General features: G+C 35.3%; 1 protein-coding gene and 1 long non-coding RNA gene across 3 annotated transcripts; both read left to right on the top strand.

Annotated features, from left to right (window-relative positions):
* Positions 1–3,056: 3,056 nt before the first annotated feature.
* LOC118490250 lies at positions 3,057–3,513 on the top strand. Its single transcript, XR_004888835.1, has 2 exons — positions 3,057–3,152; positions 3,352–3,513. It is a non-coding gene; the product is annotated as an uncharacterized LOC118490250 (long non-coding RNA).
* An 8,061-nt stretch (positions 3,514–11,574) lies between these two features.
* Positions 11,575–13,292, top strand: LOC110930610. 2 transcript variants are annotated; one of them, XM_022173947.2, is made up of 2 exons: positions 11,575–11,957; positions 12,443–13,292. In XM_022173947.2, exon 2 carries the CDS (start codon positions 12,588–12,590, stop codon positions 13,149–13,151), a length of 564 nt encoding a protein of 187 aa, XP_022029639.1. In that variant the 5' UTR covers positions 11,575–11,957; positions 12,443–12,587; the 3' UTR covers positions 13,152–13,292. The 2 variants fall into 2 exon arrangements, with proteins under 2 accessions (XP_022029639.1, XP_022029638.1); XM_022173946.2 differs by having other exon boundaries at positions 11,575–11,979.
* The last annotated feature ends 634 nt before the right edge of the window (positions 13,293–13,926 follow it).

The raw sequence follows: 13,926 nt of genomic DNA, 5'->3' as shown, positions 1-13,926 counted from the left end.
GAAGCCTTGCACTTATCACCAAAAGTGCATTAACAAACTCCCCCTTGATCAATGCAGGTCTTCATGTGGTCTTGAATTCTTCGTTATGGTTGACTTTAACTTGGACTTCTGCTTTGGTTGACCAGAACTGATAAGCGACAGTTACCCGGCAGGAACTGCACTTACAGATTTTTTTTAACAATTTGGTTTCCCCCTCTTTTCAGATCCGCTCCAAAATCAAAATACATCTTCTCCAAAATCAAAACCTTCTCCGCTCAAACTTCATATTTTCCCTCCTCAAAATTTTAGACATCTTTCCCCTATCCCCAACCCAAATTCATTCTGTTTGCTCTCTATTTCTCTTCCTCTCAATCTCGACGGATTACCAACCGGATGGTGAACGTGTGTTCGCCACCGCCGCAGCACAGTTCAGTGGCCCTTCATCATTCAACTTCTTCTTCCTCGTTCAGCAGCCCTTACGAAGGAGAGGTTCAGGAGGATTTCAATTGCCCATCATAATTGCATCGGTGAAAAGCAATATTGTGATTTTAGGTTTATTATTATGATTCTTATTTGGTGCCCTAATCTTATAGTTTTCATTTCAGTTTATGAATCATCACTTATGGATACCCATCTGTTTGCTTAATTGCTTGTGAGTTCTTGCTTTGATTTGGTTTCCTTGTTTTCTTTTGTTTAGATTCATAAAAACTATACTCGATGATATCACTCATCCATATTTCAGAAACAATTAAATGTTGGTCAATTAAACGGCAAGTTAGGGGTATGATTTTTCTAATGTTTATTTTGGTAGTTATAGACAATCATCAAGATTGAAAATGAACAGACCCGATACACATGAATAAATTCTTTGAATGTGTTGTCATTAGTTTGAATGACTTAACCACCACAAGTGGCCTAGTGGTGGAGTGACGTGGGTTCTCCAATGGAGACCCAAGTTCAATTCCCATTAGTGCCACTTTGGTGGCCACCGACACCCGCTTTAAAGCCGGACCGAGGACACTCGAGGTCTCGGGTTCGAAACATGTTTCTTACCCCTCTTTGATGGCTATGGGTATTTTAGCATTTACTTTAGGCATTGTTAATATGAAATTTGTGCTAGGAGTGGGAGGTTATACGTTAAATCAGTCAATCATTTGTTTAAATTAAATGGATACAAATTAGTCTATGGTTTGAGTTGCTGCTATTTAATGATTAATGTTGTAAATATGATTAGAAAGTTATAATAACAGTTCAATGTTTTTACATGATTTAGCCAATATTTAACAAGTTTGACCCGTTTCATTTTAAGCCAAATTAATATCTTAAGCTGAAATTACTTTGAATTTAATGTCCTTATTAGATGACTATGGGGAAACTTATGGGACGTGCATTTCTTCACTAAGATCGTCCCTATCGCAAAGGTGTACTGCTTCTTTGAAAAAAGTATCCCAGCAAACTTTACAAAAAAGGTATAATAATTACATTTTACGTATGTCCTTTTTGTTTTTTTTATTATCATTTATTTTATTTTCTCTAAACTAACAAAATTAGATGATCATTAATGGCTATTTATGTCGTCTATAACTTGACAAATAACCAAACAAGCAGTGGCGAAGCTTGAGATTTCCGACCGGGGAGTCGAAAACGTATATACCCAAAAATTTCTATAAAACGGGGGGTCAAAAACGTAGATACTCAAAAATTTTTATACGGAAACTACATACTTTCCACTACTGAGCGAAAAGTTCGGGGGGTCGGCCGCCCCCTCCCGCCCCCACTATGCTGCGCCAATGCAAACAAGTGTAAGCTGTGTACCTTATTCTTATACTGTTGACTTAATTTATCTTCAAGCATGTAGGCGTGTACCTGACAATGCACTCAAAGAAATCATTTCGCTGAACAGTCTTGACACATATGCATGAGTATTGGACGGGCCACCTGTTCTATTATGCAAATAAGTGCATTGCACGAATCAAGTGGTAATTTTCTTGTTTACTTGTTATCATCATCATCATATTATATACACTATGCACATTTGAGAATAATGATGTTTTAAAGTGGTTGATCACCCATAGAAAAAAATGCAGCAGTTATCACCTAGGAGGTTTTCATTGATGGATATGGGGTGAGAGCTCATGGTACTTTATTTCACTATCTCGCTTTATGTACTCTTATATGTATAATTAAAAGTGTGTTGTTTATATCTTTTAATCTTTATGGAAATGAAACTTGATACATTAAAACTCTATATTACTGTTACAGGTCCTAAACTTGATGTGGCTCATGTTTTTTCTCATTTGTTGCTACTTTTGTGAGGGCCTTTTTTGTCATGATCGACGTAGAAGGTTAGTTATATATTTCTTTTGCTTCTTATGCATGATTATTCCGGTGGTGGTGGATGACTTTTGGCTTCGGGGATGGTTTTGGTGTTTGGTATTGTCATTCTCGCCATCTTGGTTTATCTCACACTCTTTGGTTGTAGGGTTCGCCGAAGTAAAGACTGGTCTAGAGAGCTTGCATGACCAAACTAATGTTCAGCTGGTCAGTATGTTCTAAAAGATCCAACTATCAGTAGCATTTGTGTGGCATCAACTATCTGAGCTAAAGTTTTTTACTTGGCATATTTCAATAAATATATGGCTGCTGATCCAGGATATGATCCTTTATGACCTTAATGCTCAAGTGTGTTCTTTTGCCATTGGTTTATGGTTGACCAACCATGGAAATAATGACAAATGAAACCGTAAGTATTTTGTTTTTACGTATGTTGGGGTCGGTTTCAAAATAACAATAGAGAATCATGCAATACATGATTCACCTAACTATTCTATAACGCTAATTTTGTAGCGACCATTGGTCTTTGTTCATCATTGCCCAACACATAGGACATGTTTATATTTTGGATTCAACAAAGATAAAAGGCTAAAAGAATGCTTCTAACTATCGTCTTTCAAGCCTAATTCCTACCACCTTAGGATCCGAGTTCAACTACACAATGGTTGATATATGTGTGTTTGCTATTTCTAAATTGTTTGATTTTCGTTACTTTTAAATAATAATTTGTTAATTTATTACAGTGTAAGCAACAAAAGGGTGGATGGGAATGCGGCTACATGGTTCTCCAACATATGTTTGACTTTGTCAATTTGTATCAAAACCAATTTCCCGATGAAGTAATTAAGTAAATATACTTGTTTATCAATTTATTACTTAACTGTTTATTTTTTTTTTAAAAACTTAGAAGGTTTAGATGTATATAACATGTAAATATATACATAGCTTTATTGCTGATGTTGTTATCGATTTTTCTCTTTGCCTTTAGATTTATTCTATAATATTTGTAATAACTCTTCCTATCTACTTTTATTTTAGATGTGGCACGACACCAGAGAGGCTACGGATAATGAAATAGATGTTTTGTTGATGACGTTGATGCCGAAGTTTTTTAGCGAGTTAGGTATTCCGTTAGTTTCGCTTATGTGTAGTTTGTTATGTATTCACAAATGATTGTAATTTGACGGGTTTATTTCTGAATTGGATGTCTATGGGCTTATTTTGGATTTGAATGTGTATTGTTTTGGTTTGATTTGAAAATGTTCCATTGGTGTATATAAGGTTGATGTATTTTTTTTTCCAGCAAATGTATTTTTGGTGTATTTTTTTCCAGCAAATGTATTTTTGGAAAATATGTATTCAGTAAATGTATTTTTTTCAGCAGTTTATAAGACGGTGTTGGTATTAAAAGACGGGGTTCACTAAGTTTATAAGACGGTGTTAAATGTAAGTTTAAGCCGGTGTTCAAACTGAACACCGTCTAATAAGACTTGAGTTTAAGCCGGTGTTCAAATAGAACACCGTCTAATAATACCTGATTTTAAACCAGTGCAGTTTAAGACGGTGTTGAAAACACCGTCTTAAAACCCATTTCACCCCGTCTAAAGCTCTATTTTGTAGTAGTGACTCCAACAGCGATCATATCATAAATAAACTAGCTTCATATACTAAAGAGACATCTAAACGGCGCCGTTGAAAAACACTTGATTAATGAACAACACGAAAATTTAGACCAAAACCTAAAGGCAATGGAATTATGATCCAAAGAACTAATTTTGAAGTGGGTTTTAAAAACAAATTATGTTGAGTTGTCATGGAATTAACATTTTTCTAATTTTATGATGTTATAAATTCTAGTCTTATATACAATTTGACAAAAATGAATAATATCAATAATCATTGTTTGTTATTATCTCATATGGTACCATATCGTATCGTATCGTATGGTACGTATCGTATCGTATCCTATCGTATCGTATCGTATCGTATCGTATCGTATCGTATCGTATCGTATCGTATCGTATCGTATCGTATCGTATCGTATCGTATCATATCATATCATTTCACATTGTGTATCATATTATATGAAATCATATCATATTGTATTGCATGTATCATATTACATATAAAAGTTAAAAATAAAAAGTAGAAAAAAACAACATAAATAAAAGATTAAAAAAAACAACATAAAAGTTAACGTGCCAATTCCACTTCCAACAACATTTCTGTTTGCGTTCTAGTAGAATCTACAAACACGGTTTTCAAGATTTTCATGAGACTCCATTACAAGCTTTAAGTCACGATTTTTTCTATCTTTCCTGCAAGTGACTAACACATATTTTGATAACATGTCTTTATTTTAAACTGCGTGTATAATATATACCCAAAGGTATATGTTAAGGTGTATTAGGAAACTCTAAATTACAATTTATATTGAAAAATATATATAGTGCACATTAATTAACTAATTTTTATGTTTTTATTGCCATTTTAGAATAAAGGTTCAGTTTATTTAATCGTTTTGACATTTATAAATCTATCAACAAGAATCAACACTTTTAACCTTACATGTTACTGTGGCATAAACATTTGTTTAAATAACAAAATTATTTCATGATAAAACAAAACACTTTTAACCTTACATGTTACTGTGGCATAAACATTTGTTTAAATAACAAAATTGTTTCATGATAAAACAAAACCTTTACTCCAAACTAATGTATCAGTTGTCAAAACAAAAATAATAGAAAGGCAAAGAAGGAAATACAAAAATAATAAAATTTAAATAATTGCATCATCCATTACAGACGTGACCATCACGTAGCACGGTGTTTCACGGTGATCGCATAGTCTCAACACGTAGCACCCCCTCCAACCTTAGGCGAATCCACATCATTTTTGTTTACTGTAAAGATACTGTCCCATACGAAATTCTCTATCTCAAATAACACTAGCACGTCTTAGGCGCAACGGATGTGTATGAGAGTTGAACTTGACAGTTAAGTGTCCGCATGTATGAGTAGTACTAGCATGCTTGACCTCATCTGAATTCTCCATGGGCAATCAAAAACAAATCTGTGAGCTCCTAAAGAACATACCAAACAATATTGTTAGTACGAGAGGTCGTATGTTACAATGTTTATATTGCTATAAGATTACCGATAGAAGTTTTGCTTCATTCCATAAATTATCACTTGTTCAATAAGTGTAAGTTATAAATACTAAAAATCTAAACCAACATCCACCTCATAGTGATTCAATCATCATGGAAGATGCAAAGACCTACCGAGAAACTAAAGTCATCAACAACCGAATAACTAAATTGAAAATCAAGCTAACCCGAAATACTATGCATCCAAAGATCTATAATCTTCTAGTCGGCCAAATATGCATTTTGATGAAAAATTTATATTGGTTTGTTCTTTAAGCAGAGGCGGCTCAACATTTTTGAAGGCTTAAAGCAAACTTTAAAACCCGAGGTTTGATATCAACCCTAAATTCTTCATTAGTAAATACTAAATGAAATTTATTATTTATCAAAAGATATAATAAACATCATTCTAGTGGATATGATATACGTGTGTGGGTTACTAAATATATAAACTTATATTTGCTCATAACAGCCGGAATATATCATGAGGCAGATAGCCAATTGGAAGTAGTGTTGAAGAATGGTAGGCCATGTATGTAGTTAAGGTTGTATTTGGAGAAATTGCATGAATATATTTCTCTAAAAATAACACAAACGTAAACTAGATGTAAAAGAAGAAACTATGAAAATGTGTAAATTTGTTACTAAAATAAACTTCGTTAGTTGGATTTTCTAGGGTTGATCTTATATAATGGTTCATGAATAAAGCGGCAACGTTCATCTATGTTGCATGAGCATAATATACAACCTTAGCTCCTGTAACATGGTGCCAACCAGAATGGTAGCTTGGGCTGCAAACGGACCAAACGTTCAGTGAACAGTTCGTGAACCGTTCGGTCGGAAGTTCGTTTGTGTACATTCGTTTATTATAAATAAACGAACACACGAACAAAAAAATTTCGTTTGTGTAGTTAAATGAACAAACACGAACATAGGTCGCGTTCGTTCATTTATGTTCGTTAACGTTTGATAACGTGTTTGTTTGTTTTCGATGGTTCATTAGTGTTTTTAGTTTTTATATTTTATTTAAATACTTCAAAATTCCGAAATTAAATATTTGATAATTGTCAGTGTATTATATATTTTGTTAACGGGCGCTTGTTTGTTTCCATTTGTGTTCATCAACATTCTCGCTTTTGTTCGTTTCCTAAAATTAACAAATACAAACGAACACAAACAAGTTCTTATCCTTAACAAATGAACACCAACACAAAATCTCATTCGGTAAGTGTTCATGAACAGTTCGTGAACACATATATTTCTTAACAAACGAACATGAACAAGGTCTTGTTCGTGTTCGTACACCAACACAAAATCTGGTTCGGTAAGTGTTCAGGAACAGTTCGTGAACACATATATTTCTTAACAAACGAACATGAACAAGGTCTTGTTCGTGTTCGTTCGGTTCATTTGCAGCCCAAATGGTAAGCTATGTATGTAGATAAGGTTGTATTTGGAGAAATTACATGAATACATTTCTTTAAGGAAAAATTACACGTTTTGTCCTTTATCTTTATACCTTTTTTGAGGCGGTGTCCTTTTCAATGAATTTTGACAGGTTTTGCCCTTTATAGGGAATTTTGTTATACGTTTTGTCCTTTAACCCTACACTGTTAGATTTTTTTTTTAAATCTGGTTACCCAAGGGTATTTTAGTCTTTTTATCCCATTATTTAATATTATTTAAAAAACAAAACAAAACATTTTTAAATTATTATTAGAATAACTCTCTTTTATCTCTCTATATCACTCACTCTCTCTTTCCAGATCTCTCTCTCCCTGCCACATACTCTCTCACACATTCAACGCACCACCTCCCACCTCTCACCACCATCCACTATCAACCAACAACCACCACCATTAACCTACTTGCCATCGCCACCACCATCAACCCACAACCAGCCGCCGCCCACCTGCCAACAACCCACCACTACCCGCTCAGAATCTTCCACCACCATTCAACCCCGGCGTCGCCTAACATCCATCGCCGTCACAACCACTACAACCACCCATCAAAAACCACCACCGTCGGAACCCTGGAACCCTCGTCGACTCCCCCAAACGCCCTATCTTTCCAAATCTGTTGATTCCACTGGAAACCTAGAACCCCCGTCGCCACACCCAAACGCCTTTTCTTTCCGGATCTGTTGATTCACCAAGTGATTTGTGACAAATGAGAAATTATTGTGTTGATCATGAGTTAAAATAAGGAAGAGGAGTAGGGTCTTAAGTGGGTGAGGTGGTTGCTGGTGGGGAATGTTCTTGTTAAATCGTCTTCAATTCAATCCAAAACCTTCCTTGATTTTCTTGCCTTCAGTTTAAACAACACGGTTTCTTTTAGATGATGAAGACAAGACAAAGAGAAGTCAACACCTGTTGGACATCTTGCGACGAGATTCAGTATGTTAATTATTGATTACAAAAGTTTAAGTTAGGTTATGTTCTGTACATATTTACAAATTGATCTGTGATATATGATGTATATTGATTAGATTTGTTTGTGTTGCTTAAACTTCAATCAATTCCTTGTAATTTGATTACAATTGATCTGCAATTTAATTTGATTGATTAATTTTGTGGTGGCGGGTGTCGGCAGTCACGGTGGTAGGAGGGTGTTTGGTGGTGGTGGAGAGAAGTTATTTACATACTTAGTCCTTTAAGGTGAAATGACAAAAATACCCTCACATGCAAGTCACATGATCAGATTTAAGAAAAAATCTAACTGGGTTAGGGTTAAAGGACAAAACACGTAACAAAATTCCCTATAAAGGGAAAAACCGGTCAAAATTCGTTGAAAAGGACACCGCCTGAAAAGGGTATAAAGATAAAGGACAAAACGTGTACTTTTTCCTTTCTTTAAAAATAACACAAACATAAACTAGATGTAAAAGAAGAAACTATGAAAATGTGTATATTTGTTACTAAAATAAACTCGGTTAGTTTCATTTTCTAGGGTTGATCCTATATGTCACACCCCAACCGATGGCGGAATCATCAGGGCGCGGCACTGAGCGAAACAGATTGTTCAGAAGTTTCCATAACAACTATTTATATACTCCAATTAAAGATACGTCCCATACCGTATCCCGAATAAACAAATATATTATTACAGATAACAACCAAACAAGTAGTTCTGTTCCGACAACTCATATTCGAATATTATTACAGCAATTGTTTATCTGCTTCTAGACCCCTATTCTGTTGACTTTCTAGATGTAATGCCAGAGGACAAGATCTACAGACAACTATGCCCCAGACGCTTGTTCTCGGCAGACAACTATTTGTTGGGGCTTCTAGAAACTTATTCTAGCCTCGCTTTCCTAGCACATAGGCATCCTAAATACCTATCACATACGTTAAAATAAAGTCAATACATATAATGTAATGGTGAGCATACAAGTTTGATAATAGCATATAGAGTTTGAATAGTTTACGCATAACCAGCACGTACACAGAGGAAAACGAAGCATGTTAATTATCGACGTGGACCTATCGATACCTATGACTGCGGGTTGACCGTCCGAGACGGTTCGCAATACATGATTACCCTTGTAATCCATGCAAGTATTTGTCCTTAACAACCCCCGTGTGAACGGGTGCTGAGTCCAAACTATAGTACTACGTCGTTAAGGCAGGTAGACAGCATTCCACGTGTAAAACAAAACGTGAGTTCCTGGTTTGGCCACCCAGCCGGGGCAAACAGACAATATCCTAATATGGTTTACTTGGGATGTTACAAATGGTACCAGAGCCAAGGGTCAGGTTCGTGTTCCTCTTCGTTGGAATCCTAAGGGGGTGGAGATACAAGTCTCACATCAGTTTAGGGGGAATAAATCTTTCCTTATAATGGAGTGGAAACCTTCTATACCAGGACACAATTTTTTGCTAAGGAGTGCCGTTCATTGAGTGAAAACAAAATCGCTAGTTCTTGGATGGGTAACCCATGGGGGGAAAGCATATAATATCCTGACACAATTTACTTGGGTTGTTACATAGAATGACAAGCTTGTTTCTTTTGTTTGGGTTACAAGTAGATAGGAAAACACAGATGGTAAGTTGGTTTATTAGCTTTGTTGGCTTACCTCTTATCGCTTCACCACATTAGGTTGAATGTACGTGAGCTACATAAAGTTTTCATATTTAATACTAGAGATTCATGTGACGGTGTAACAAACCCTCATATAATTCTAGTTTAGTGGATGGAGATCTCAAATGAAGGTCTATGTCCCTAAACGTAATATCATCGTTGCTGGTATGGTAATTAACGCGCAATGTTGCATCATGATAGTTTCTAGTAAAGCACGAGTTTATATAGAAAAACGTTCATTCAATAAACAACTACAAAGAAGCAACCCAAAAGGCGATAATTACTGCCAACAGACAACCATTGACGGAAATTATTACCCAGTAATTTATTAATTTATGAAACCAAAAGACCTACCACGCCCAATGAAACACCTATTAATTTTAACAAAAGTTAAAAAGGGTCACTCGATCAACCTAACGAGGGGACACCTGAATACATGCCAAAGGAGCTTGCTACCTAAACACCCCACCGTTTATTCTATAATATCTTAAACCTAAATGTCGGTGACAAAAACCACCGAACACTACTAATTTATATACTCTTAGATTCTGCTACAAATTCAAAACTATTCTTAGAGCAATTGCTTAGGTGCATTACTTGACTTTGATAGTGACAAGGTTTGATCCGTGCATGTATTTTTTTCTTCTTCTTTCCCTTTAATGTTTCTTATTATATTTTTTTTATTTTAAATTACTTTATTAAATTGTTACGTCGCTACACGCGTGTAATAAATATCGAATTTAGGATTCATAATAATTGTCTTCTAACTCAAATTTGTCCGTGACATCCTCCAAGTTTTTTATCGTACGTTTCCGTTTTCATAACATAATCTACTCAAGTTCATACGCTTCTCCTTAATTGCCTAGCCACATTGACTTTACAGTCGTAACCGGGTACACAACAACATTTCGACTTTGGTTTTGAAGTTTGCAAATGTACCCTTTAACACGTTTATGTCATTGTAAGGCATCAGACAATGCACGAGAGGTAAATAGGGTCTTTCGTTTAAAATAGTTTTTATATTTTATAAAACCACAACGTGTGAGGCATAATATGGTTTTAATATGTTTTCTTATATGTACTTAAACACGGTAATGTCACTGTCACAACAAGTGTAACGAAGTTCGCAAACGCGCCGCTATCTGCGGTCCCGCTGCAACTTTGATCCAACCGCAGTGCTTATATATGGTATTACATTGAGTTAAATAGAAAACGCCGCAACACAAAGTTTCATATGTTTAATGAATCACCTAATGTTTGGGCTAATCCATACGACGTTTGCAACGAGCCGGTGACGCATCGCCCAGGGTCATAATACTAGTATATAATGGAAAACAAACAATATTAATGTCCTATAAGAAAAAAAAAGTCTCCAATCAAATTCTCATATAATTTGACCATAATTACCCTCGTATGAAATTTTATTTGATCAAATTCAACAAAAAAACGTGTACTAAAGAACTTGAAATGGATGCTTGATTTTAAAAATATTTTCAAACCTCATATCAGTAGCGTTTTACATTTATCATAGTAATGTAAAATTCATTAGCTCTAAAATCTAAATATGTATTTGGCTTGTAAACACATTACGTATTAATATCAGTGCCAAATTATTATTTTTTTTTTTTTGACTGCTAGATTACCCGGTTAGGCCTTTGGCCTTTGATCACCCAAGTCACTAGTAGGAATCCCGTGGTAGGCATATTATTGCTTGTTTGAACCGATACCACAGTTCGCCCTCCGCAAAATTCGACCCTGAGACCTCCCGGTCAGGAACTCCACATAAGTGGGTAAACCTTCCCACCTCCCCCAAGTCAATTCGTTTGCGGATCATTTGCCGTGCCAAATTATTAACATCTGGATGTTCTCGGGGACGTAGTTTTGTATTTAAAGAGTTAAAGTGTATTTGCTTATAATTACTGGGGTCTATTTGAAAATATGTGAGGTTAGATTAGGGTTATGGGGCACCCCCACTTTCTATAAATAGGGTTAGAGGGTGGGGATCTGAGATGCACTCTCAATTTCATTCATCAACGGCGGCTGTAATGGCTGAATCTTTCTGTTAGTTCATTTCAATTGTATATCGATTTCTCAATCAAAATCGTTTCAAAATCATAGTCTTTTTGTTTTCCCTTTTGCTACTTGCCTCAACCTTGGTAGATCGATCTTTAATCTATTGAAGCAAACAAAAATCCTGACTTGACAAAAGTTTCTGAATTTTGTCTTTTCATTCTGTTTTTGATGTAATCTACGCTTGATCTTTGGTCGGTGTATTGGGATGGGTTCGTAACATGTTGATCGTTCATAGGGTAATTAATTTGGGCGTTGACAAAAGTTTCTGAAGCATGTTGATCGTTGCGACAGAGAAGCTCTAGTCAAACAGAAGCCGCAATCTGCTTTTTTTTTGGTAAAGGAGGACATAACCTCCGGTAAATTTTATTAACAAAAAATATTTACAACTCAGTGAGGGAACCTAATCAAAAAAACCAAACATACCATGCCCCTCACTAAACAAGACATACTCATCTAACCAGACAAAAGAACCGACAGTCAGATTGGAAAAATCGTTCGGTCGAACAGGAATTTTTTAAGGTTGAACCGGATTTTTATTAAAAATTTCAATTTTACCCTATTTATTTTTATAATATTTACGGTATCATCCGGTTCTTACATCTGGCCTGACCAGTGGACCACTAAGGAGACCGGTTCGACGTCCGGTTCGGTCCTGAAAACATTGCCGGTGAGGAAGTTAGATACCTTTCTCCTTGATTTAGAGAAAGTACATCGGTGCTGTGCTATATGCCTATATGTTTTGCTCTGTCCGATTTTTTGTTGTGAACTTTTGGATTGTGTGATTAACAATTTTTTTTTTTTTTTTTTTTTTTGCCATAGATGAACCGGAAGAACAACCAAGTAACCAACTACAGCAGAACTTCTTGAAAGTACTCATCATCTCGAAAACAATGATTTTGTGACGAAAATTGTTAAAAAACCAAGGACAGAGAGAGTTGCCGTTGCTAGAAAATACCCATCCAATATGAAAATCGTTATTAAACCCCCATGCTTATCCAAGCTCAAGCCTCCGTCAAGATCAGACCGGTTCAAAACGGATAGAAAAGCTCTCAAGATTCTAAATACGGCATCACAAGAGTTGATTGCCGGTATCAACAAGGCTGCGGATGCTAACGAAATGATAGATTTAGCTTCAAAAGCATTTGACTTTCTTGATATTGTTCCGGTTGATTACACACTAGTGTACGAAGCCGCTCATTCTGTCATCGGTCAACGTTGTGACATAGAAGCTTTAGTCAAGCAGAAGCCGCAATCTGCTTTTGATACAATAACCGCGCACAACGAAGCAGCCTCAGAGTTTTCCGAGGCCGAAGAAAGATACAATGGAGTCAACAGGGAGCTTGAAGAAGCCCAACATGATGTTGATGGAAGTACAGCTCGCCTTAACTATCTATATGATGAAAGAAAGAAGGCAGAGGAGGACAAGGAAGAAAACGAGGCCAAAGTTGCCGCTTTACGAGCTGATAAAGTTAGTTGTGACGAGGCCTATTCTACAGCAAAATCAAAGCTCGAGGAAATAGCCCCGTAAATGAGTGAGGCTTAGAAGGACATCGATGAGTTCGAAAATTAGTTGGATGTTTGCATCTAATTGTGTAATGAATTGTTTGTGACAGTGCTGAAAAATACAACAGTGAATTGTGAATGGTATTGTCCTCTAATTGTTTGATTATGATTGTATACAAACATGTTTTTAAGTGGAGTTTTTTTTCTCGGATTATTCATTTAAAACGAACATCAGACATAAAATCTTAATTAGTTAAGAATAAATTTTCATTAAATCAAACAAGAGCACATCATATTTTTACAGCATATTTTGTTCATTAATTTCAGATTCCCTTTATGATTTGCACAATTTATTGTACAATTCATTTAAACCATTGACCATACATAAAATCTTTTTGTTTAAAGCTTGATGGTAGTTTACAGTTTTTTAAAACTTTTGTTTAAAATAGCCATTTTCTATCATTCTGAAATTCATTTAAACCCTCCATACTAACTGTAATTAGTACAAATAGTGTGTGTTAACATTTTGAAGTCCGTTTTAAAAACAAATTATGTTGAGTTGCCATGGAATTAACATTTTTCTAATTTTATGATGTTATAAATTCTAGTCTTATTTACAATTTGGCAAAAAAATGAATAATATCATTGTAGTCTATTATTTTGTATGGTACCATATGATATCATATCACATTTGTATTGAATGGTATGTATCATATTATATCAAATCATATCGTATTGTATTGTATCATATTACATATAAAAGTTACATATAAAAAGTAGAAAAAAACACAACATAAAAG

Source organism: Helianthus annuus, chromosome 3 (assembly GCF_002127325.2).
Source record: "Helianthus annuus cultivar XRQ/B chromosome 3, HanXRQr2.0-SUNRISE, whole genome shotgun sequence".
Taxonomy (NCBI): Eukaryota; Viridiplantae; Streptophyta; class Magnoliopsida; order Asterales; family Asteraceae; genus Helianthus; species Helianthus annuus.
This window is presented reverse-complemented; position numbering and strand designations above follow the sequence as displayed.

Excerpts from the sequence above, each read along its gene's own strand:
- LOC110930610 (XM_022173947.2), top strand. The coding sequence starts at position 12,588 with ATGAAAATCGTTATTAAACCCCCATGCTTATCCAAGCTCAAGCCTCCG.